This window comes from Anastrepha ludens, chromosome 6 (genome assembly GCF_028408465.1).
Source record: "Anastrepha ludens isolate Willacy chromosome 6, idAnaLude1.1, whole genome shotgun sequence".
Lineage (NCBI taxonomy): Eukaryota > Metazoa > Arthropoda > Insecta > Diptera > Tephritidae > Anastrepha > Anastrepha ludens.
This window is the reverse complement of record NC_071502.1, coordinates 40,726,100-40,750,995: the sequence shown is the minus strand read 5'-3', so window position 1 is coordinate 40,750,995 and position 24,896 is coordinate 40,726,100. Positions and strand designations below refer to the sequence as shown.

Here is a 24,896-nt window from a genome sequence, read left to right as displayed (position 1 = left end):
GTGAACACAGCTTTTTACGTTCGTCCCAGCAATAAATGTATGATACTCTACACACACATACATACATAAGCTGATATGGTATGAGGATAACAATTGTGTATACAGTGCACTCGCGATAACTCGAACTAATTAAAACAGGCGCTGTTCGATTTATCGAATTTGTTCGACTTATCAATTGAGTGTGCTATGTTAAAAAAACAGTCATCGATATCGATTTTTTTCAATTAAATTTATTTATTTATTTACATATGGATATAAACATGAATATGTTTAAAATAATTAATTCGTTTCAATATTTTTCATCAAATATTTGGCAGTCTTTGTGTCAGTTACACAAAAAAAGTCAGCTTTAACAGAAAAGTTAGGCCGAAAAGAGAGTTGTAATGTGTGTTTGTCTTTTCTTGCCTGCAGCAATGTTGAATATGACTTTTTCACGCAGCAATTGAAGAGTGTTAACCTTTGCGGGGCTTACTTGTTCAGTTGTGGCCTGTTCAGTTGTGGCCCACTGAATTACCTTATTGAAAGAGCTAACTGCCTCCTCAGATGATATCCGCTCACATGTCTCAGTTGTGTTGTTTAACTCAGACTCAGAATCACTAGATTCAATTATTACTTCTGTGTCGGTAAATTCGGCACCATCATTCCATTTGTTAACATCACAAAGCGTAAATTCGACCTGTAAATTATGTTCTTCAAGATGAGTCCATTTATTGGGTAATTCTTTTTTCTTTGGGACAGAAACCATTTGTATAAAGCGGCTTTCATTTTAGGAAACTCAGAAGCTTTTAAAGTTCTCCTCTTCCCAGGACCCAAAAACGTGTTGTTTACTGCTTTTAAAATTGCCTTGTCTTTCTTTTTTATAAGACTTATGGTGGACTTGGCTACCCCATATTCCTTCGCTAGAGAAGTAACACTACATCCACGTTTAATTTTGTTAAGGACTTCAGCCCTCTCTTTTAATGTTAAACACTTCAACCTTTTACGATCCATTACTCACATGCACTGATACACTACAAATGACAAATTTACAGCAATTTGGTCAATGCAAGATGTTGTTCCCAGAAAACTAACGGGATGTTAACGCCGAAATATTCATATGGACAATACACTAGTATACATATAATTTATATACATATACTATTACATATGTATCTATGTCCAAATTGTACATGTTTGAAAAGAATGTGTGTACAAATAAATTTGTTTTTTTGTTCGAGTTATAGCGCTTTAATATTGTTCGAGTTACAAACTAGTCAATAGGGAAAAAAATGTGTTCGAGTTAGCACGTCGTTCGACTTAGCGGCTATTCGAGTTACCGCGAGTGCACTGTACTTATAATACTAGTAAGCCCAGCCACGGCTTGACACATTTGGAGAAATGTTGTAATAAAATAAAAATTATAAATCCTTTCCTTTGTGTAGTTAATACTTACACTAATATATGTTTTGAATTTAAGGCCAATCGGACCATAAACACCACTTTTAGAGATATCTCTACCAAAGCGCCTCCTAACGGAAAATCCAGCGATTTTCGTCTAATTAGCTTGAGGGCGAACTTATTCGGCTGGCTACTTTTTCAGTTCACCAGTCACAAACACACGCGGAAAAGCAACTACATTTTTATACATACATACATAAAGTACATATACATATGTTTGTATTTGGAAGAGATATGCAAAGCAATTAGAATTTCGCCATAATAACATCTCAAAAATTATTTTCTTGTTTTGATTTTGTTAATTTATCCTATTTCCGGTGCACTCGAATGTAACGGCTTATAGTATAAGTACGCCACTTTTTTAGTAGCCATGTAGATACTTACGTACTCAGTTTTTCTTAAACACTTTAATATGTACAGATGTATGTATGTATGTATGTAGAACTTTTGCACTCATATTCATACAATATAAGCCTTTATGTGTCAAAGGCACGACTACTCATAACCATTTGCCGACCGCCGAACGACAAAAGCAAAAAATAAGTTCTTCATCATTCATTCTATTTAATTTTCAACGCTTCACTTAGCAACTCGCCCAGTGGTTTGCAAAGTAAAAATTTAGTTGCAGAATTTACAAAAAAGAAAAAAAGTAATAATAATGTACATATACATAAGCTTGAGAAGTACCAAAATTTGTATACCCAGCGCATGCTTTTGGTGAAATGTCATAGCGTTTTTTTTTTTGAACTCGCATTTACATATCTCGTTAATGGCCGTTTACCTCTCACGCGCCCGATAAAAACTTGTTCTCACAACAGCTGTTACTCTAGCGGCCTAAAAAGAACTTTAACTTTGACCGTTTATTTTTAGAGTAAAAAAAAGAAGACTTGAGTTTTTCCGGAATGGTTATGTAGTACGTATTGAAGTATGAGGAAGCAATCATCGAAATCGCATTTTTTTGAATTATTTATAGGCGTATGGATTTGTTGTAAAATTTGCGAGCTGATATAATAAAAAAACTTCAACATATTGTTTTTTTCCTTGTTTACTGCTCCCGGGAGCATAGGGCCTCGACAAGACTTTTCCATCATTCACGGTTCTGTGCTGTTGTTTTTGCACCATCCCATGAGATGTCGGCATCTGCTAGTTCGCTCAACATCAACCTTCTCTAAGTGTTTGTTTGGTCGACCGCGACCTCTGTTCCCTTACGGGTTCCAGTCCAGTGCCACTATCGTAATGCTATCTGGCGGTTTTCTCAATGTGTGTCCTATCCATCGCCACTTTCTGCGTTTGCTTTGCCTAAGGATGGGTTCCCCATTCGTTAATCTTCAGAGTGCGTCGTTACTGATGGTGTTTGGCCAGAATATACTGTAGATATATTCATTTCCTATACATATATTTAATATATTTTTGAAATTATTTCTATAATAATATTCTACAATTTTGTAAATAACGACTTGTAGCACTGGCGACGGTGGCCTTCGGCTGTCAATGGACGAAAGATTACAAGATTGGACCCTCCGAAGTATAATTGTAAGATAAACTTTTCCCCGCTATAGTTTATTCGGCAAGAGATTTCATTCCGCTCATTTCACACGTCTTCTTATGCTCTTTCAATTAGTCGTTGCTCACATGGCAACATAATAACCTGAGCGAAGCTTGTGTTTATGTTTTTTTTTTTTTGTATAGCATCCCGGTTATGTCAACGAATCATCTGGTTCCTTCAAAATCGCTAAGAGCCGGTTAACCTCTGTTTTCTGTACATCGTGATAGATGCGCAACTCTTTTTCTCGTGAGAGCACACTCAAGACGAGCATGTTTTATAACTGTAACTAGTGATGCCACACTGAAAGAAACATTAATTGGAAATTTTTTAAACAAAAATTATTTGCTTCTCCTGACTTGGGAAGTTGAAAACACATTGTCTCGAATCCACTTAATCATTATTTTTGGCATTTTCTATAAATATTATTCTATATGTAAATAGTATTATAATAAAATGTATTAGCCTAAAACATCGACTTTACACTAACTTTAATATTTACTTTCTTAATTTTTCTCTTTTCTTAAAAACAGTTATATCGGCTAAGTTATTGTAGTAAAGTTGACTTTATCGGTTAGACGAGAAAACTGTCATTAGACTTTTTGAAATAAATGAAACATTTTTTTTTAATACAAAATTTACACATGAAAACCTTATTTATTGAAGTTTGGTTGAGTTTGACAATGTGGTTTTGGAGATATGCATACTTACTTGAAGATACTCGCTTTCCAAATTTTCAAATGATGTTAATGATGTTGTCAAATGATGATCTTTCATTGGGATTATTTTGTATATCAGTTTTATATAAATATTATATTTAGTATTTCACCAAATATAGCAAAACTATAACACTAAATGATAGAGAAAGTTTTTCTAGTAGCGGGCGCTCCTTGGCAGGCAATGCCAACCTCTGAGTGCATTCTGCTATGAAAAGCCTTTCGGAGGCGGCATAAAACTTTTATTATTAAATTATAGGTAGTAAAGATTACTGAAAAATCTCTTTTCGCAATTTTCAAAATTGTCGCTATATGGTGCACTTGATTATTAACCGATTTCAACCAGTCTCAATGCAAGCAGTCCTGATATCAAGGGTTTAATAATTTTTTCCTCGGGCCATCCGTTGCACAAACAGATAGATAGGCATCACTAAATATCTTTCTTTCTTCATTCTGGATAGGTTGGTATACCTATGTACATACATACATACAAACAAATATTAGACTGTACCGAAAAAAAGTTTCACCGTACCGATCTTTCTCTACATTCGGCAATAAGAATTGTTTTTAAAATAGTTCTACTGGAATAATCGGAATTTCTTCTTAGCAAAAGTTAAATTATTTTTCGTGAGCTTTAATTTACTGACGTTAGGGTGGTAACAACTGAGATCTCGTGGACAATTACTAGAACGGTACAGAGACATTGATATATCCTACTTTAATCCGACTGTAAATGCTTAAGATATGAAGAAAAATGGAAATGCCGATTCCACGTTCGGGAAAAATTTTTGTTTTCAAAAATTGCTCTTCAAAAATACTTTAGTCTCAGGGATGTGCGGCGAACTATTTTCTTGTAAAGCATAGTGTTAAATTTGCGTTTCACATTAAAATCCATGCAAATTGCATTGCCGTGAAATATGCGTGAAATTTCATATGTATTTCATGGACAAGTAGTGCTGAGTGCCTGAATTTGAATACTCCAAATACATGGCATTTTAAAGTGAAATTTGCCAATTGCTTCTGGGGCGATGCTCACATATTTGTTTGCTTACATTTCTTCAATTCTTCTGACGTTTCTTCCCATTTAACACTAAATTTTGCTAGCAATATTTCGCCGCAAATAAGTTGCTGGCGAAATTTTACGGCTGGTAAGTTAATACTAGCCTTAAGATCGGAAGGTCTAATGCACATACATACATACATACTCGTACATATATCTGTACGCATCTCGCTTTGTTGAGACTATAATAAAATAATCGTTATGTGAGGTTGTCGCAAACCCTCAGCGCGCGCATTGCAAAAACGTGAGCATAACAATCGGCAGATGACAAAAGCAGCGACAAAAGAAAACTGAATAAATACTGGACGAAAATATGCTGGGAATAGTGGTGAAAAAAGTTGAAGGTATACAAATGGAAATGGGGCAAACGATGGTTAAGCGATTTGCCAAAAATTTCGAAAACAACGCAAAACAGTACGAATTATCGATATGACAATTTGAAGTGTGATAAACACGCCTTCTATTCACACCTGAATATTTGCTTTAAAACATGTGAGTGCTTTGGAATTGTACAAAACATACAAAAACAAAAATATGCCCACGTACTAATGCTAAAATAAATAATACGCAAGAAAAAAGTTTCAAATTTTTCATAAACACTGGTCACGAGTACAATGAGAGCTATTTGTCGAGATATGTATATACATATCTACGTACATATGTAACACATTTTTGCACAAAGAAATACAAATTGTACATTATCGCAACGTCTGACCCACCAAATGTGTAAGTGTGTCAAATTCTGCGACAGTCAGCTAAGCCTAACACAAGTTCCGAAAATGTTTTTTTTTGTGTGTTATATTGATATTGGTTTAAAACCGTCAACAAAAACAAAAAAAAAAATATCAACAATTTTCGCGAATTTTGAGCTAGTTTAAACTGGTACAATATTATACCAAAATTGAATGGGCTAGAAAACTGCATACCCTGCGTTTCCAGAAATTCGTATTTAAAAATTTTGAAAAATTTGTTGAATTTTTGTAAGTTTTGTGCAAAGCTTGCAACTTTTAGTTACTGGGGTCTTTTGTAGTGTATAAACTGTAAATAAAAAAATAAATAAAAAGTGCCTATAGCTTAGTACACATAACAGAAGAGAAACTTTCAAGGCAGACAAAGAAAGTCGGAGAGACCCGAGAGAGAATGAGAGAGAGAGAGAGAAAGAATATATATCTAAATAAATTCACAACATTTGCCGAGAATACAAATAGACAAAATTTACAAAAAACGGAGAAAGGTCGACCGCTGTAGGTAAACGCCGGACACAAACCCTAGCAACAACGCGTTCTACTCCGAGCGTTCATCACCCGCACAAACGCAGCGATTCCCGGACCGCAGCAACGGCACAAATTACCGCAAGGCAATACCAATAAATCCGACGCCTGGATGGATAGCACTTTATAGTAAGCAAAAGCACTAGCCAGGAAACGGAAATAAGCGCCAAAAAGTAGGCACCAAAAACACCAACAAAATTGGGATCAAAAAACGCTCCAAACAGTAGGCACCAAGGAAATATAACGCCAAAAAGTAGGCACCAAAAATATATTTCCTACAAGTTTGCACCAACAAACAAGTGCCAAAAAGTAGGCAGTGTTATTTCTCACTAGAAATTAGCAACCACAAGGAAAAACTCAGGAAAAATAGCCTAAAGTGTATCTAAGATGTAAGGTGTAGGTCTCTCTCTCGTTATATCTTTTTTCTCTCTCGCGGAACGAAAATGCCCAAAACGTTGCATTGCCTTGCAATTTTACTCTCCATTCTCGCTCGTATAACGACGCCTAAGAAGTTTTACTTCAATAAATAATTAGTGCGTACACTTATAATAGGTGTTCTGCCGAGCTACTCCTCCCATTTGGGGCGTGCTTCTTGATGTTATTCCGCAAATGGTGGGACCTACTGTTTGAAGTCATCTCCGAACAGTAGATATTTTTTATGAGGAACTTTTTCATGGCAGAAATACACTCGGAGGCTTGTCATTGCCTACCAAGAGGGACTGCTATTAGAAAAAACTTTTTCTATCATTTTGCTGTTCCATGTACGGAGACTCAAACCTACGCGCTCCTGAATGGTAGTTGCGCACCAACCCATAACCTATGGTTATGTAAAAATAAATATAAACAAAACAAGTGAATGGTTAAATCTACAAAACCTTGCGCTGCTATTATTACGCGCACAGATGTACGTATACATATGCAAATATGATTTTTTTTTGGAACGTACGTTCACTTTGTATATGCGAATATTGTTGTAAATTGTTTACACTTTTTCACAAACTGATTTTTGGCAAAAACAGATGTTATTTATTTTGAAAATTCTCACAAGTGGCGCGATTTTAACACCTTTACTTAGTTAATATAATCACAAGAATTCATGAATATGTAAGTATGTATATGTATATGTGCATATATACTTGGAACTCTAGGTGCCTTGCAGTGAAATCCGTTTATTCTACATTGGTGTTTTTCTCGGGCCATGACTAGTTCGTTAGGCCTCCTTTCGTTGTGATAATAAGCAGCTGATAAATTTTACGCGGTTGTGTTCAAGGATGTTTATATTTCCTTCATTACATGCATTTCCATTCTCTGGGTTTTTGAGCTGCTCATTCTCGTTGCACTTTGATGTAATGCACTACATTTTCGCCCGTGATTAGTTCCCCTTTGAATGTCACATTCCTAATAATAAGTCTAATAAAAAGTGTTCTGGGTGGTTTTGAAGTGAAATATTTTATAGGAGAGATGCGTGCTGAGTGTCTGTAAGAGCAGCTCTGAGTTATCTTCACAGATTGCGCTCAATATCAGTTTTAGAAAATAGTTCACTAAGCACTTCTTTGCCTGGCTTTCGTGGCTCTTCTATAAGCCCGAAATTTCATGAGTGATCCTCTTTTCTTTTTCCCAAGTCGCTAGATCGAATTAGAAGTCGCTGTTTAAGCTTTCGGCAATACTTAGATGCTAACTCATTGGACATTAAGGTATTGCGATAGCCTTACAAATTCAAGTTTACGAGTATTTCATCAAATTATGTTTCTAAACAATTGTTGATAAGACTGTATAGACCCCACTCAAGGCCGTTAATGATTTTTGAATGTCACTGCAAACTCTTATCTATTATCAGCGTAATCTTTGGATTTGTAGAGACATTCATCGCAATACATAAAAGGTACTTGCTGTAAAGAATAATGTTAAAAAAAAAATGTTTACAAATCTATTTAATTAGTAAGAATAAAAAATTGTAATGCTATTAATTTTCGCCGCTTGATTGTTTCTATGGTGAATTTTCCGCTAAATCTATTGGGTGTTTCATTCAGACCGTCTATTTAAAATTGAGCCTAATTTTTTGTGTCAGTTGCGTGCCTTTGATGTATTTAACCGTTGAAAAATGCCAATATATGGGATGCGACAATCTAAAAAACACGCGATTTGACACTCTTGGGTTACTTTCCTTAGAGTTTCTTCCTATCTATTTTTTAATTTTAATATTTTTATTATTTTTTGTCTATTCTCGTATAGTTTAAAGTGCATACATTTTTGAATTTACGTTTCTCTGATTGCTATAGATATTAATAAAAATCTGTGCAAAATTTATTCCGCCCTTCGCTTGCAATTTATTTTCATTTCCGCCAAAGCAAGCCAACAAATGAAGGTCAATGCCAACACTGAAAGTATATTTTGAGCATATCGGAATATACACAAGCATATTAATATACAAATATATGTACTATACTATTAAATTTTTGTACACACATACATACATACATACATACATACATACATACACATAGACTCATGGACTGAGATAATTTCTGCCACTGCTTTTTTTATTATTAATAATTCAATATCGATCAGTGTACAAATTTTGATGCTGTTGTTTGAATTTTTATACATATACTCGCATATATGTATGTATGTTTGTGTGTTTGCTATTGTCGGCACAATTAGTATTAGATGCTTGTATATGTAGGTGTGCGTTTACCATGACAGTTTGTCATTTATCGTATCATATTATTGCTGAGTCGTAATGGTACACAATAAAAAATATGAAACGGTGACTTTATCGATTCAATATTAGTGCGCTATTATGGCGAACGATGAAAATGATAGTGAAATTAACTTAATTGTTGGCTAGCAAATGAAATGGTATGGAGCGCGAAAGTCTGTGAGTGTGTTAGTAACTATACAAAATTACAGAAGCATGCATTATTTACCTAAATTTATTGTATTTATTATCTCTACGTAGATTTATGTTTGTATTGAATCAATGAAAATAGGAAAGAAATCCTATATGACCTTGCAGGGATTTTCAAAGGCATAAATATGTATGTATCTAAGCAAGTTATGTATCCTTTTATCATTCACTTGTTTATGTTTACACGTATTTGGTGTTTTAGAAATTTTGCTTGTATATAAATTTCGCTCAAAAAAAGTTGATACAATTTTCAAACCTTTTTGTGCAGACCTTTTAAGCTTAAACTTTTCTCTCATCTGAGGTAATTTTGTGAAAAAAAAAAAATTTTTTTTAAACTAATTTTAGTCACAAAAAATGTTTGAAAAAAAAAAAATAAAAACTATTGTAGTTTTATTTATAAAAAAAACTGATTATTGGAAAATTATTGTTATTTTTTAAACGAATTTTATTTATAAAAAATCCTTGGAGGTACTTTCAAATCACGTAGATCTTAGTATTTTTCCCCAATATTTTAGCAGAAATCTTGAAATGTAATACATTTTATAATTCCGATTGAAAAACAAAACCAATTTTGTTTTGTTCGTATGAAGAGTGATGCACCCTATCTACATATGTACTTAGGAAAGTTATCATGTAAATCATTCACAATTTGTGAAAATTTATAATCTTGCATTGGTATCATAAAGGACGAATTTAATTTTTAACCCAAATGGGCGCTCTTTCTGTGCAATCATTTAACCAACCTAATCGCGGCTGCTGTAGCCGAATGGGTTGGTCCATAACTTCCATTCGAAAGGTCATAGGCTCGAAGTCCTGGGCACGATGCACCAATTGAAAGAATGACAAATCTTCGAGTGTATTTCTGCCATTAAAACGCTTCTCATAAAAAATAAAACCATCTGCCGTTTGGAGGCAGCATATGACTGTAGGTCCATTTCTGGAACAACATCAAGACGCACACCACAAATGGGAAGAAGAGCTCGGCCAAACACCAAAAATAGCATAAGCGTCAATTAAATTATGTTATAACCCATTCCTAAAATTTATGTTCTATGCGCCAGACTTAAAGATCACTTTTAACAATTTACCGGCGAGCGATGTAAAACCGTGAATGGATTCATCTTCTATCATTTTAATGAATAAGAATCCAATAAGAGTTCATATTTTGCATTCGAATCAAGCCATCAACGCTTGGCACTCTTTTTCGCAACTCCCTTTGTAAATGTGTGGAAGATTTTGCTGAGAGGTTTCAGAGTATGCCTCTTCAAAATGCAGCTGGTGCCGGAATCGGAGCTATTGAGTCCACGTTTGCTTTGCATGTTCGGTGAATGGCTGTTGAGACCTCACTAATAAGGCTGTTGAGACCTCACTAATGTTTGATGAGGTGCTCATCCCGATGTGAGTATAGCAAATAAGCTTGGATTACGACAGCATCTGCTGAGACGGCACATGAAGTGTGCAGGAGAAAGACAATGCAGAAGATTTGTAGACCCTCATATGTACTCGTATGTGAACAATAGAACGCTGAGCTATATCGGCTGATATAAACATAGCACAGATAATAAAGATTTGAAAGTTCCGCTGTCTAAGTCATGTATGTATGTAGCGCGAATGGTTAAAAACGCTCCAGATAACCGACAGGGTTATCGAGGCCGCAGATCGCTGAAGATCACATTTTACGTGATAAAGATAAAGAAGAGCGTAATTTGGTTAATTACTTGGTATTTCTAATTGTCACCGTTCACTTAGCATGAGGAACAAGTCAGTGGCTTCAATGAAAGCTAAGCAGGTAAAGAAAACAGAAAAACAGCTTTCTGCATGGTACATATTTTTTTCACAACTGACAAAGAAGTCAACTTTGCCAATTATAAAAGTGCTAAAATATTACCTACTTCATTGGTAGTAACTATCATCTCAACAAATGTTGTGTCAGATGGTCACCTAGATGATGCAAATTGACTAAATTTAACTATCTTTTATGGCAGTTCGTCAAGTCATTGACAAATAATTGAAAAACAAGCTACGACTGATGACTTCAAAATCAACATTTGGTGCTTTAGTATTGTTCTTGTTGTTGTCGCAGCATACACATTCTCCACACATACATATACGGGAAATGCTGCTGGAGTGACAATCCTTGGCCTTATACAAATTCGAGTCGTTCCGGTAACACGGAAAGTGGAAGCGCCTGATTATCGCCGTCGGCTATGCTTGAGAAATTGGGTCAATTTTGAAATGATCCTCAGGACTTTATAACATGTTGTGTTTATCTTGTTTGTCCGAATGAAGGACCTCCAGTTTTAAGCTATTTCTGACTTTAAGATAGTTTTTATGAATAACTTTTCCTAGACCCAAATTTACTTTGAGTTTTACTAATATATTTGAAGAACTGTTTGCTCTTTCATGCCTTCAGTGAGCACCTATACCTATATTCCTCGCACTTCTTTGCGTTGAATTTTTTTGGCAATGTACTGAAGACAGATTTTAGCCAATCCTGTGGAAGCTGCTCGGTATCATAAATGTGATTAAAAATGCGTAGAAGTAGCTGTAAACGTTTTTTGTCAATTAGTTTTACAATTTCTGCAGGAATTCCGTCAGGACCAGTTGCTTTGCTACCCTTGTTTTATTCCATACAACTTGTATTCAATTTTGCAAGTTTTTTACTGTAAGTCCCCCTGAACCAACCATTCATTACTATGTGATTTTGTTTGTTTGTGTTGGTCTTGTCAGGTTCATTCTGTGTACTTTGTCGCGACAAAATGCTCAAATTTACTTAAGAAATGCATTTGTCTCATATTACAAAGCTTTCACGCGACCCATTTGACATTTAACCTCTCCGCTAATTATACTAATCGGTTCAGACGGAGGTGCGTCTCTATAGTTTTTGCTCATTTTGCAAATTACAGACTTGACAAAGTAGGGTGAAGTAAAGAAAATAAGAAAAGAAAAAAAATAAGAAAAAAGAAAACTAAAGAAAAACATTAGAAAATTTCCTCCAGCGTTAGTTTTTATTAGGTACATCCCACGCATACTTACATATATACACTCCTACACACATTTGCTAGCCCGACGTTTTAGCTGCCTTTGACACTTTATACTTCACATTGTATGTATTTATGCATCAAATTGCATTTATTATTTTCTTCTTTAATTATTTCTCTTGTCATCATTGCAGAGGAGCTTGCGGGCCGCACCATTGCTGAATCTAGTGTTTGCCAATCGGAAATTGTCCTTTTACGACACCAATCACACACCCGGCAGAGATGACGGCATCCGGTAAATATACATACAATGCTAATACTAATACGTACATACACATAGTGCTTCATATTGCTTCTTATGTCGGTGATGGGTTTGGAAAAGTAATGAGTTTTTTATTAATACTGTTAGCTTAACTTAATACATATTTTAATCAGTCAGAGCTGCTTTTGGGCTGATAATGAAGACTTTTTTGCCGCTTTTGCAACTAAGGAAAAAAAAAACTTTAGACGAATTTTTTTTTATTTTTTGTCTGATTATTAGAGAGCTAAGCCAGTCTCGTTTTTATCGCTAATTGGGCGCGTGTGATTTAATTAATTGATATGAAATGTATAAAAAACATTAAATGCTAAACACTTTTAATTTGTTTGGCTGGGATTTTTATGGACATTTTTTATAGGGTTTTATAATATAATAATTCTCTTTAATTAATATTTGTGCACTAATTTCCGCGCTGTAAGAGAATTCAGTGAGAACTCGAGCTCTATTCCGCTTGACTTTTCGGTGTCAAAGAAAGAATTTTATGAATTTCTCAGCTCTTTTTTTTTAATTTCTTTATTTAACTATCTGTGGTAATTTAAGCTCATATTAGCTCTAAGTCTGGCCTGTAGATAAACGAAAACCGAATGAAAACGAATATTTATATTCTAACTCAAAGATTTTAATAAATATCCGACTAGCCCTAACCAACTCCGATCGGTCACTTCAAAACTGTACCAATTTTTTCAGCATAACTGACGACGATATTAAGGTCGATACCACGACAGTCGGTTCTATGTTAACGGAACAACCCGGACGTATACCCGGCCAAGGACTGTCGCTGCGTTTCCTGTACATGCATAGCGAATGTTTATGCTGCTACAACAACACTAATAAGGTGCCGAAGTTGATTTATAATTCGTACGTCTGCGATACCTGCTCACGCATATTTCATCGCATATTCATCGTTTTGTGATAAAAATATAATTCATACTACTACAGAACCCATATAACGCAGAGTTCCAAACTTAGTACAATATCTATAATTTTTTTTTAAATAATATTATCAAAACTTTCAACTTCTTAACCAGAATTTTCGGAATTTTTCTGAGTTTGCAAGTTTTTGGAACATAGAATTTTAGTGCAATAAAGTGAAAGTTGCAAGTGACTACAAAATACCGTAGATTTTTGACAATTTTTTTTCGTTGATGCTCTAGGGCTTTTTCTTCCATATAAACCAGTTCAAGCTGTACTCTGCTTGGAAAATTATGGGCAAAGTATGGAACTTTGCGTTACTTGATATTTGCTGTAGGACTAGTATTATGCACTTATAATTTTGCTACGTGGTGAACTTGAGAAGAAATTGTAGGCGTACGAATTTTTATGATTAGGGCAGGCCCAACGTAAATAGCTCCTTATTAATGTTAATGCAGTTCTGATGTTTTTTTTTTTAAACATCCATGAGGCACTTTTAATAGAGAGAAATAATAATTGCTCGCGAAGATTTATAAATCTAAGTCCCTTTCATCTGCTAGACCCAAAAATGCGTGCCTCATAAGAAATAACCAACTTTCTAAGGGCATATCCATACCTCTTTGGAATTAGAAACCAACCAGTTGCATACTTATTAAACGCAACCGGAGCTATGAAAATTCTACTTTGTGTGATGCAAATCGAGATACCTCAGATTTGCTTAGATTCTTGGCAGAAACGAGCGGGATTATATAAATAACGTTACGCCAGTAATTTTGAGAGACCAGTCGATAAGATCAGTCACATCAAGTCCAAGGATTTTCTTTTTCATCACAAGAACGCACCGGCTTACCCCTCAGTAGTGGTGATCACAAAATTAAGAGAAGTTGGGGTTCCAACTCGTTTCACACCCCCACTATTCTCCAGACTTGGCTCCTTCGTTCCCTCAGCCTACTATTTGTTCCCCAATGTGAAGAAATGGCTGGCGGGAAAAAGATTTTACGCAAACGAAGAGGTGATTGCAGAAACGAATGGTTATTTTTCAGACTTCGACAAATCCTATTACTCGGAAGGGATCAACAAACTATAATAAGGTTGGACAAAGCGTATAACCCTAAAAGGCGACTATGTCGAAAAATAAAAAATAAAAGGTTTACCGCAAACAATTAAGTAGTTTTTATTTTTGCACGGACTTTTCAAACGACTCTCTTACTTTGCATGGAAGAAACGACATCACACCTCAGCGAGAAAAATTGTCAAAAATTAAGGGTAATTTGTAGTCACTTGAAACTTTTACTTTGTTATACTAGAATTGAATCAGCTATAAAAGTGCGTACATAGAAAAATTCTGGCAAAGAGTTGAAGGTTGTGATAAAATTTTGAAAAAAATTGAACCATATTTTTATAATTTTGTTTATAATTTTGCAACAGAGTGTATATGAAAAAAAATCATAGGAGACGAATCAATAGTAGTTAGGTCAAGTATCGAGCGGAACTGAAACAGAAAATTGCTGCAAAGTTGACTCATTGTGTAGTTTTAATAAAGGGTTTTTCAATTGGCGCGGGTCGATTTTGGCGCCCTGTGGCAGCCATTTTGTTTTGGTGACATCTGTCAAATCTTTTGTTTATTATTCAGTTGTTTATGCCAAATCATCATGGCGAGTTACACGATTGAACAGCACGTTCAAATGATAAAACTTTATTATCAAAATGAGTGTTCATTAACGCAAACGTTGCGCGCATTGCGCCCATTTTTCGGTAGACGTGGTGGCCCTTCCAATTTCTTATGGCCCATATTGAACCATATGGACCTAGACGACATGTCAACTTGAAATAATTCTCATAATTTAAGCGGTTTAGAGGAATTTTCCAAAAATGCACTTTAAGATTTCTTTAAAATAAATAAACAAATCTGCTCTTCATTAATCCGCGTAACAGCCGCTGCCACTTTACAATTTTAATCAGTATTAACTGCGCCGGTAATTCCAATTAACGCCGCCGTCTGTCAATGCTACAAGCTGTAGTGACAGTTTCAATGAGGCAACATTTACCAATTTTTATTGATATATTTTAGCTTTAAGTAAACACTTATACTCGTACACTCTTTAATGCATTAAATGCGCAAATAATAGCCAATGCGATTTTGAATTTTGATTGGTTGCATTGAGCAGCACACACAATTTGATTGATGAACAAAGTTGGCAATCAATCAGACAATAGATGTCAACGAAAATGATGTTTTCCAAGTATCTAAATTTTTATATTAAAATACGCTCACTGACTCAACTGATATTCCACATACATACATACATACAAACATATACAATATATTTGTATGTATATGTATATCATATATTCGCATTATCTAAAGCAGACGATTCATATTTATTTATACATACATAAATTTAGCGGACCAAAGCTAAATTTTGCGATGTCGTGCATCTGAATAGGCAAACAATATTTAAAAATACACTTTTGCGCTAAAATTAAACTGAGTCGAGATTTATTGTTATATTTAGCTAAACAAACAAACTATGCTTAAAAATAGCCACGCGAATTATAGCATGGCGACTTGAGAAAATGTTACTCTATATTTATGGCAACCACATGTTTTCGCCATACACACATACAAATGCATATGAATCACTCCACCCAAAGCAAATACATATTTTTGCGGTGTCACTGAGTGCACGATTCGCAGATATGTTAATTTGTTAAAAACAAAAATTAGCTTAACTGCTCTGTGCGAAATTTAACGGGTCATAAAAATAGTTTCTAATGATTGTGAATTGTGGACCGCTTATTGTCAGGCAGATTAATATACTATACATAGATTCTGGTAAGAAATGCTACACACATAGCCATACATATGTATGGACATACATTCAGATTCCAACAAAGGAGCGGTATCTCAACAGAAATGCAGTCCTCTGATCGACGCATTTTCCAGATATATTTTTTTTTAGTAGTATTTATTTATTTATTTAATATATAAATATTTCATCTTATATTGGGTAGTCGAAAAAGTCTTTTCGTATTTGTAATCAAACTTCAACTCATTTTTTTTTATATTTATAATGAACTTTATTAAACCAAATATGTACCATTTTGGTCGACCACCTTTTGCCATTTTTCTTCTAGAGATATTATTCCATCAGTGTAAAACTTTTGTGGTTTCTCGGCGAAAAACTGCGACAAGTAATTTTCACAGGCTTCTCTTGAAGCCAACTTTACTCCATTACGGGAGTTCTGCATTGACCGAAACAAATGGTAGTCCGATGGTGCAAGGCCAGGGCTATATGGTGGATGCATCAAAACATCCCAGCCAAACTCTACCAGTTTTTGCCGAGTCATTAAAGATGTGTGTGGCATAGCGTTGTCCTGATGAAAGATGACGCCCTGCGTCTGATCAGTTCTGGCCGTTTTTTTCGTTTGCTTGCTTCCATCTCATCAGTTGTTGACAGTAAAGTGTAGAATCAATCGTTCGAGCAGGCTGGAGCAGCTCATAGTGGATTATTCTTTTCCAATCGCACCAAACACACAGCATAACCTTTCGAGGCGTCAATCCTGGCTTTGCGACCACTTGTTGAGCTTCACCATGATCTTTTTCGCACATTATTGTAGTATTTGATCCACTTTTCGTCTCCTGTTACCATTCGCTTCAGAAATGGTTCGATTTCATTTCGTTTCAGCAAAGAATCGCAGATGTAAATTCGGTCCAGCTATCACTTTTTTTCAACTTCTCCGAATTTAATTTTTTTTCGGTTAAATGAAGCTTGAAACACCATATGATATGACACAATGTGACTGGTAGCACTGGAGATAGATGACTCCAACGGCATCTATTGACAAAATACGAAAAGACTTTTTCGACTACCCAATATTTCAATAATTCGTTTAAATATATAAATACATAAAGAAAGAAATAATAAATTTGTGGCAATAACAATGTTGTCTGTCACAGCTCAAAAATTAATAAAAAATTAAACTCTGAAATAAGAAAATTTCTATAGCGTAAGGCTGAGTATAATCAAGTGAGTATTTTCCAATTAAGGCCATTAAGTATATCTATTACTTCTGCTTCTTTTAGCTTCGCTGCGTTTAGGTATTTTCTTCTGATCTCCTTCAGTACCGGACATCTTCCTAAGAAGTGCTTCATATCTTCTTCCTCGTTTAAATTGCAGAGGGTGCATATTTTCTGAGCATTTTCATACCTAGTGGCATTTAGTTTCAGTAAACAACATCTTGCTTTGAAAATTGTCGTAATATCAGCTAGCCGCATATCTTCTTTAATATTTGATTCCCCTTTTGAGTAGTCTAAATATTTATAAATTCGCGCCGCGCTTGTCTGTGCTTTTTGCCTTGCCATGTTGATATCTTTTATTTTTATTTGATAAGAAGTTGCACACAGTGGTCTTGCCAGTCTGTAGCGGTGATGTTTTCTTCAAACTTCAGACCGAACTCCATTCCCATGGCGTTCAGATGCTTAAGCCAAAACACATTTTTACTTAAGATGCCTTGTGTTAGTTTGTGTGGGAGTCTGTTGCAATTATATTTATAAATAGTTTTCCAGATATACTTCATGTGTAGTTCTAAAGAATACATGTGGCTATCTTCTAAATTAGTTTTTAAAGTTATTGCATAATTTGGAGTGAACTCGGGTAGTTTGAGGTTTCTTTTAATGAAGTAACGTTGAAGTTTATTTACCTCATCGAATAAGGCATATCACCAAACTTGAGCGGCGTAGGTTTGTATCGCTCTGCATACCGCTTGGAACAACTTCCATTTTGATTTTAATGAAATGAATGGCTTCGCTAAAAAATCGTTCCATATACAAGTAATACTAGCTTTTTCTGGCTTCTAGTTGCTTGCCGAATGCCATTTTGGGTGTGAGAATGACACCAAGATATTTATATTCTGCCACCAATTTAATTTCTTCACCTTGGTACCACCATTTTTCTGCCTGGGAATGTCGTCCGCCTCTCTCCGATTTATTTGGGTTTACTTCTATAAATCATTCAGCGCAGTATTTCTCCAGGTTATAGTCCACCTTCTAAATAGTCGTAAAAATCATTTAGGTATAAAGGGAACAATAATGGCGACAACAGACATCCTTGTTTGACACCAGTGCAGGTTTCAAAATAGTCGGATACTTCTTTTCCCGTCCAAACCACAGATCTAGTATTCTCGTAAATATTTTCTATGTGTTTCGTTATTTTACTAGATATTCCCATCTGTCGAAGTTTATAAATCAATCAGGGTCTCCTCGGCACCCTGTCGAACGCCGCCTTGACATCAACAAAATATGCGCAAACTTTTTGATTTTCATAAAACTTTAGATGTACAAAAGGCGCAAGATTATAAATGTTATCTACAGCTGAATAGTTTCTTCTAAAGCCGGCTTGGAATTCTGTGAGCACGTTGTTTTTTCTACCCAATTTGCAAGTCTTGAGTTAATCAATCCCATTAACACCTTTGTGATAGAATTCATAAAAGATATTCCCCGATAGTTACTGGCTGCATTTACATCTCCCTTTTTATTTTAAATTGGGAAAATTATTGTTTTTTCAAAAGTTTCATCGATTCTTCGGGTCTCAAAAATTATGTTGTTAACTCCAACTGAAATTCTGGCGAAGCAAACTTTAGTAGTTCATAAGGTATTCCATCTTCTCCTGGCGCTTTATTTATTTTAGCATTTTCCATGGTTTTTTCAACTTCCATAAAAGTTATATCCTTATCGAGATATTCATCGTTTCATAGAGCAGCTGCGTAATAAATGTCTTTTGTTAATTGCGGTTGCTTTAGTAGGCTTTGAAAATAGTATTTAAAATCGTTCGCAGTAATATTTGTACCAATTTGAAATGACTTTCCTCTTATATCCTTCGCTAAAGTCCACCATTCTTTTGCATTTGCAGTTTTGTTGATTCGTTTTTCAATTTTTTAGTAATATTCTTTCTTTGCTTTTTCACGTGCGTTTATATAAAATTGATTTGCCTGTAGATATTTTTGCTTATCGTCTGCAATGTTAGATTTTCTAAAGTCATTCAGATATTTGAAGGATAGCTCCCAGATATTAAAGAATTGTACGATCTACCATTTTTCTATAACCGTTACATGGCATGAGATATCGCAAAAGTACATAAAAGACAAAAACGAATGTGAAAAATTGAACTCAACGATTTTTTATCGAAATTTGATGGGTTTGTTTTGGCTGTAAACTAATGTAATTACACAAAAATATACATCATTTAATTCGAAAACATAATTTCCGTATTATTAGTGGTGAAATTGGTTGTCACATTTGCTTCACATATGTAGCTATTAGATACCCAAGAACTACACCATCGAATTTGTCTGTAAAATTAGTCGCTAAGTTCGAGCATTCAAATGAAAGTAAAGAACACGAATAAAAAAAAAAAATTGAAAACCGTGTTCTTATATGTAAGGTATATACCTATGAAATGAGACTTTCAGTTATTAGTCCATGGATATCGCTAGGAGTATTTTTAAACCTTCCCAAATATCTGGTTTTTTCGTCTGTCATCTGTCAACAATATTCAGTTCATTGTTTGTTACGTTTCATACAACAATGCATTTTTGTCGCTCTTAAAAATGTCGAATTTCGTGCCTTCAAACTACGATTTGCGGACATTGTTGATCTTCTCAATTGAAGAAAAACTTTTTTCAAGCTCATCAAATGCTTATGGTGGACATGATCTAAGTAGAGCACAGTGCTTCAGGTGGTTTGAAAAATTTCGAAGTGGTGATTTTAGCGTGGAGAACGAGGACCGTGACCGGCCACCGAAAAAGTTTGAGGACGCCGAATTGAAAGCATTATTGGATGAAGATGATAGTCAAACGCAAGAAATGATGGCAGAGCAGCTGGGAGTTACCCAAAAAACCATTTCCAAACGTTTGAAAGACATGGGCATGGTTTTAAAAGTCGGAAGATGGGTGCCGCATGAACTGACAATGTGACAAGGCACCGCAACATCGAAAAAGAGCGACCCGGGAATTGGTGGAGACGTACGACTGGGAACCGCTGGTGCATGCGGTTTACTCTCCAGACTTGGCGCTTTCCGATTATCATTTGTTTGCATCGATGGGCCACGCACTTTCCGAGCAGCGCTTCAATTCTCACGAAGAAGCCAAAAAATGGCTCGATGACTGGTTTGCGGCCAAAGACGGCCAATTTTTTTGGCGCGGCATCCACAAATTGCCTGAGAGATGGGAAAAATGTGTCGCTAGCGACGGCTATTATTTTGAAGATTAAATTTGTAACCATTTTTTGTTAATAAACGTTTAAAATTGAAAAAAAAATCTCATTTCATAGGTATATACCGTATACATATTTCTTAGAATACAAATCGGAAATTTTCATATTTGTTCATATTTTATTTTGTTTATTACTTTGTAAATATTTAAAAAAACGTTGTATTTTAGACAAAAATGAGGCATAAAAGAAAGGTAGTAAATTTATATACATTGAGATTGTGAGTGGTTAACGCATTCTCCAGATATTAAACAATTTTTATGATCTGCCTTGTTTTTTTTAAGCCTTAACCGTTATTTAGCAATCTCTCATAGTGTACATAACAGACAAAACATTTCGATTTTTTGGTTCTTGGTTTTTTTGATTGTGAACTAATAATAAGTAATAAGAAAAAAAATGCATCAAATTTAATTTGAAATAAAATTGTCATTAATATTAGAACAATTAATTATTATTTAAAAAAACTTAGCTTTAGTATAATTGAATAGGTACGTGATGTGCAAATGCAAACGTTAGAGATAAAGAGGGGCGACTTTGTTTTTAATCAAAGTCATTTCTTTTGAGCCGATCTCGAATTAAAAATACGTACACACAAACACACATACATATATAACTATTTAGTATACTTATTTATATAATAACAGCAATTAAATTGTTTTTAGTCGAAACGGTAGAGAATTTTGTATGGCATGATGCGAAGGCAATGCATTTGTTTGTTGTTTTTGCGAATAACGAACAACAAAGCAATTAGGATGAAATTTCGAGTGAGTTGTAAAAACATGTTTTGCTTGCAAGATTTGGATAATCAGTACAAAATTCATATGTATTTATTCTATTATCATTTCAAATTCAAATATTTTGCAAATATATTATTGTTTTACATATAATTATACTCTCACATACATATACATATACTAGTTTTTATGTAATATGATTACTAAAGCCATTTGCATATATTGAAATATAGAAATTTCTCACTAAAAAAAGTATTTGCAGTATCAATTGTTTAATGTGAAATATCGCTATACATACACACGTGTATATGTACTAATTAGTAAGAGCTCAACCATCATGTCCTGTTCCTTGTGGCGCTAAGCCGCTGATTGCATTTCTGCAATAAAGAAATTTTTTATTAGAAACCATCTGCTGTTCGAAGGTGACATGAAACTGTAGAGTCGCTCCATTGAGAGCAACCCACACCGCAAATTTGAGAATACGTTTGAAGTAATCCCCAATATGTGTTTTATACCTTGTTTTATTTAAAGTACATACAAGGAAAGCCTGTTAGCTTAGGTCAAATGGTTGCCGTGAGAGCGTCCACCTGGACGAGAATTCAAGTCCGTCACTTGTGATACTGTGATGAGAGGAATAAAGGAGGGGAACAAAAGAGTGAGAGAATAGCAGAGAGGGGTGCTGGATTGTACGATTGTAAACGTGGTAGAACAACATCATCACGCTACTAATAGGAGGAGGAGCTCGGCCAAACACTCCAAAAAGGGTGTATGCGCCAATTATATATATATAATTGTGGTGCGCGTCTTGATGTTGTTCCACAAATTATATATATACTCGTATATAAAAGGATGGTAATAAGCAATTCTCATTTGAAAATTTTGCAACGAAAATGTGAGATGACGCTTAGCCACCAAGATCAGAAATGTGACATCCTTGTACACAAAATATTATTGTTATTAGTACTATTAATGCTATGGTTGTTGTTGTTATTATTTGATTTACTTCAAATTAAAAATCTGTCACACAGCTCACTATTTGAAAATGAATTCATTAAATTAAAGTAACGAATTGTAAAGGGTTAAGAATTGACATTTCAGTCACTGTTTAAAAGAGAGAAATGCCGAAATCACTTCTATCTTGTTGAATATGCCCTGGGAACCGCTAGTAGGAGCTCAGTGAATTTAAAATAATCAGGTGTTGAGCTGTCCCCATTTACGCTATTTGTTGATCTTTTTATGTTACAAAATTTTGTTTTTCTTCTTTTTCCTATCTTTCTTTATGACGTTAATCTAACCCTAATGACGTTAATCAACTTTTTAGCTTTGTTTGCAAATCTCTGCTATTTTGGCACTTTCTCCTTTTTTCTTTCACGTACCTCATCTGCAATACGTCACGAGAAAATTACAAGAATGATAGAAACAAGACGTCACATTAGCTGAGTTCAGCAGTGTTGCCAACCATTTGCTTCTCACAATAAATTTAGTGCTTTTTTATACCCAAAATGCGAAAGCTTTTAAGTTTGTGTTTTTTTTAATTTAAGGCTACCGAAACTGTAAGTTAAAAAAAAACTGTATTATTAAACAAAAGAAGTTCAAAGAAGGTCACTCTGAGAAGATTTTAGAGCTAATGCAAATTTGTTGATTCTTATAAAATTTGATATTTTGAAAGTGTACATTTAATTTAAATTTAAGGTTATGCCAGAATATTAAATCTTCTTCTCTCAACTCTTTTTAACATTGAAAACCTTTTTACACATTTTAAAAAGCGTTTGAATTTACTGAATGCGAATTAAAATCATAGAGGTGCAATCGTTTCTTCCAGTCCTTAATCCTTAGTGAGACATAGGGCATCAAGAGGTGTGTTCATAGTAAAAATAAGCAAAAAAAAATACAAGAAAAAACTAAGGAAACCATAACGTCATTTTTACATAACCTCAAGTAAAGCAAAACAGTTGTTTTCTTAGCAAAAACTCATAAATTAAATTGTACATAACCATAACACATTTATTTAAAAAAAAACGCACATTTTAAAGACAATTTGTCACGCATACAAAGTTCTTTAAGTAATTGAATAAAAGTTTGGTATTTTATTTTCTTTAAATGGGCATTTTAGTGCGTTTTTATGTCCAAAGCTAGGCAACACTGCAGTAGCGAAAGACAGATTTGACTGATGGAAGGAGAAGAACATCAAGAATAACCGCAATCGCAATGTGACCAGATGTTAAAAGAAGTAAAGCTAAATAAAACTGAGAGAATTATTGAACTGATTTCGAAAGAATTTATATTTTACAAAATTATAAACACTACATTTTAATTAGAACAGATTACAAAAATTTCATGAAGAAAGAACAAAAACTCTGAGACTAAATAACAAAAAACAAATATTAAATCAAGTTACGAAAATGATAATCTGGCCATACCGGTCACTAATTGTGCTAATATGACGTAACTTATTGTCAAATTCGTTGAGAGGAAAGTAACGGTACCACGATAGGAGCCATATCATTATTCTTTCTATCATGGGAAAATTACAATGTGCGCCATATCTCCCATTTCAAACTGCACAATATTGTATTCTTACTCGATCATTCTTCACTATGAGTTGTTATGCGATGAAGCTGCTTTATCATTGTTCTCACGTTGGCTTTAGCCGTTATGCAGTAACTTCTTTACTACTTCCGCTGCCGTGCCCATGCTAAGAAAGTATAGCACAACTAAAACAGCGACCACTCAAGAAACAAAGCAATTTCCTTATCTATGTTTTCTTCCCTTTGTAGTTTTGTATTTCATTTAAATTGAACATATTCGTCTATGGCTTTCAATTTTAAGCATCATATCTTCACACACCCGTATGAGAGTCACATAATGTTGCACAAAATCAATGTGAAACTAACTCTCGTCAGACAGAACAAAAAAATAACAAATCTATATGTATGTACGAGTATGCACATTTATGCTTGTAGAACAGGTTGTTCGTCGCTACCTACGGGATGCAGAATTCTAAATGAAATACATAACGAAATCTACGTACATTTATTGGCCCCTGTCATGCAAGGCACTGCATTTTCTGCCCTAAAACAGTAAGAATCACATAAAGTGGCAAATCATGCGATTCAAATCATTACTTGCTGAACTCTGCGCATTGCAAACGTGCACAGACACACGCTCTGGCATACGTGTGGCAACCTGTTGCTGATCTTCTGTTTTCTTTATAAAAATATCGAATAAAAACAGTCATCTTCTATTCACGTTTAAATACCTACACTTTTAACATGATTTTGGCAAATCTGTGTTAATAAAAGCTAATACAATGCAAATAAAATCGCCAGTTGAGTGAAAGAAGCTACCCCAACCAAATTTGAGTGGAGTGGAAAGCTTCTTAATGCAAAATTTACATATCTCAACAACAAACAAATTTCGGCCACATTAAATATTTTTGAGTCGCTGTGAATGGAAGTGTGTTAATACCAATTAACACATTTTATAAAAAAGATAAGAAATAAAATAACAAAATACCTGGCACATGCCAGTTTCAACGCCTATAAAATTAAATTTCAAAGCATTTTGAACTTAAGCTTTCAAACAGAGATTCCATACGAAAGATCTCAGTGGTTTAGCGAAAGAAAAGCAGTGTGGTGCACAAAGGGACAAAGAATCGCAATAAAATAATAATAATTTAAAATTTCTGTATTTTTGTAAAAAAATGAATTTCTTAAACCTAATCGATGAGATATCCGAGTCGGGA

At 34.5% G+C, this 24,896-nt stretch overlaps 1 protein-coding gene across 2 annotated transcripts in view; it reads left to right on the top strand.

The window, feature by feature from the left end:
* The window catches only part of LOC128868750 (glutaminase liver isoform, mitochondrial), an 87,190-nt gene that overhangs the window by 34,436 nt on the left and 27,858 nt on the right, over positions 1-24,896 (top strand). For both annotated transcript variants that reach the window (XM_054111209.1, XM_054111210.1), the window contains exon 2: positions 12,111-12,211. In XM_054111209.1, the coding sequence (XP_053967184.1) occupies positions 12,111-12,211 (101 nt within the window). The remainder of the gene's footprint in view (positions 1-12,110; positions 12,212-24,896) is intronic.